Below are 2,874 nucleotides of genomic sequence, written 5' to 3'. Positions count from 1 at the left end.
CGACCCACCCCCGTGATGTAATCTTAGCACTTGTCTTTTATTTATTTATTGTTCCTTTCTTTCAAAAAAAATAAAAATAAAGCATGTATCACTCTCACTAATACCCGACTTTTGTAGTTTTTCATTCACGTTCAAGCTATTATGATGATAAATCACTGTTAACAGGCTGTGTTAGTTTAGGAATAGACCATTTGTTACAGACTAGATTAGACCAATTTACCTTGTCACCTTTGAGTCTAAGATACTCATATCCCTTTTTAACTGTATATTCTCGACCTTTCTGATCAATCTAATTCAACTTTGCTGCTGATAAGCATCTGCAAGCAAGGTTTTTAACCTTACAGATGACCTTTCTCCAGTGCTAGCTAGAATCACTGGTTTGAGCTTAATCCTACCAGAGTCTGCCTTTGAGATAGGTATAGCTAACCCATTTAACCCAAAAATAATCAGGTTTAGTAGAGATCCATCATACTAATTTACCAGCAACTGTCCTATTTCATATGAGGTCATTCTTCAATCCTAAGCCCCCTTCTTATTTAGGGGTTTCAACATTTATCTTAGGACACTAAGATTACAACTTACTTAACTATCAAATATCGATCATATAAAAATTATCATATTATCAAAATAATCGAACTTTATCGATCCTATATACACTATGAATCTTTTATTAATTTCTTTAAATAATAAGTTAAAAAGTCGATTGTACACCCATGGTAACTTTCATATCCAATGTATACTCCCAGGTATTTTTCTTGTTTTTTAATGGATATTTTCTTGTTCGCAGATTCTATTACTCAGACCCTTGTATGTGCAACCAGAAAAATGTAACCACTTTTTGGTAAATATTGATCATTTTTAGTAAATAAGGACCACTAATTATAACTAAAAAATGATCAATTTTTTCAAATTATTTACTATTTACCATAAAATTGTCATTATTACCCAAAAATTATCATATTTTACCAACCAATGGGAGGGCGCCACCAGGTGACATCCAAATTGGATATCACTCTCTCACATACATTCTTAATTGAAGGGGTCCCCACTCACTCCATGTGAAAGGGTGACGTCCAAATTAGATGGCACCCGATGACGCCCTTTCATTTTCTTTACCAAAATACACGAAAAACACCATTATGCCACAGATTTGCTGTTTCTTGTTACAGTTGTTACTAGAATACCTATCTATCGACCTAATAAAACACTGTTAGGTTGGGCTGAATTTGGTTTGTCTGGCGAGAAGCGAATGGCCTAATTTTTCCCGTGTCCTACCAGACTTCTTCCAAATTCTAATTTTCTAATTTAAATCAGCGAATCTGAGTAATTGAAGTGTCTCGATTTATCATTAAATAATCACTATTTACCATAAAATGGTCTTATAGTTTAAATTGCCCTGTATTTTTCTTAATTTTTTAAAAATGCCTTGTATTTTTCTTAATTTTCTAAAATTGCTTTTAATCACGAATAAAGTTTATGAGATAGGGTACATATATTTTCTGTGGATAAATACAGATACGAAGTAATAATTTATGTAGCACTGTAGTACTATGAATTATAAAATGATTTTCACAATATCTTGTACGAAGTACAGCACAATAATTAGGTACATTATTTTTTTGAAGGAAAAATTACGTACATTATTATAAAGCTGCTTGTTATTTTACACAATACGAGTACATACAACATATAGGAATAACTAAGATTTGTGTTATAAACGCCCGAAAACAAATAAGTTTACTTTATTCATAATGTTCATTAACTAGTAGTAATACATAGGCCTCCTACATATGGCTCTTCAGCTATAAGCATACAAATAGGAGGAACTTATTCATCGCAAGTATAAAAATTAACCAAATACATGTATACTCCCTTCGATTCTTAGAAATTGTTACATTTTATTAAAATAGTCGCTAAATATTTCTTAAAAAAATGTAGCAATTTGAGAGAATCGGAGGTAGTAATCCGTGAATAACAAATTATGCAGCTTTGACAAACACAACCACAAGAGGGATTGCACAATCACTTAGACTCAACAAATTTACACCTTGTTCATTAGACACAATACCAATATCCTTAGATACCGAATCTCCTAAATTAGAAGAATTAATATACCTTATTATATAACCATTATTATCATCACTCTTCTTTATCTTGAAAAAACTAATTTCATCACCTTTCCCACCATCGAGCACCACAAACGCGTTATTAGAGGGGGTTTCTGCAGACACGCTCCATATAGTGGTGTACAAACGATAACATTTAGGTAAAATGCTAAGATATTTGAAAGCAATATTATAAGCGGAAGAACCGTGTTGAACATGAGTTTGTTCTGGGTCGTCAGGGAAGAACACTAGCGGAATGCCAAGGTCACGAGGACCCAGCTTCGACTGGGACACGATGAATTCAGGGCACGTAGGGGAATCGTTGTTGAACATGGTTAGACCACCTTGGATTGGTGACTTAGTTGCTGGGACTACATTGTAGAATCTACCTGCGACAAGAGGGTTGCCTTTGGTGTCTAGGACCATACTGTCGTTGGCGGTGGCGGTGGTTGGTTTAGGAGAAAGGGAAATGAGAAGTATAAGAAAGGTGGCTAAGGCGGAGAGGTGTTCCATTTTTTATTTGAACGTACGATTGTGTATGTTTAGTATTTTACGTAGAATTTGAATTGCTGTTATTAGATAGTTGAAGAGGTTTATACGATATAGATGAATAAAGGGAATGCATGGTTTATATAGATTATAGAAGTGTTACGAATTACGATCAAGATATTGACGTGAGTACGTGACGGGTTCAGAATTGAACTGTATTGCATTAAGAAAAATTATAAGTTACTCCAGTTGTACAAGATTATCGTACACTCTAACCAAT

The 2,874-nt window shown here is 33.9% G+C and overlaps 1 protein-coding gene across 1 annotated transcript; it reads right to left on the bottom strand.

Annotated features, from left to right (window-relative positions):
* Positions 1–1,979: 1,979 nt before the first annotated feature.
* On the bottom strand, positions 1,980–2,618 carry LOC141608553 (kunitz trypsin inhibitor 5-like). Its single transcript, XM_074427896.1, has one exon. The coding sequence runs from the start codon at positions 2,616–2,618 to the stop codon at positions 1,980–1,982; it is 639 nt and encodes a 212-aa protein (XP_074283997.1).
* Positions 2,619–2,874: the final 256 nt, after the last annotated feature.

The sequence above is a fragment of the Silene latifolia genome, chromosome 10 (assembly GCF_048544455.1).
Source record: "Silene latifolia isolate original U9 population chromosome 10, ASM4854445v1, whole genome shotgun sequence".
NCBI classification, from domain to species: Eukaryota; Viridiplantae; Streptophyta; class Magnoliopsida; order Caryophyllales; family Caryophyllaceae; genus Silene; species Silene latifolia.
This window is presented reverse-complemented; position numbering and strand designations above follow the sequence as displayed.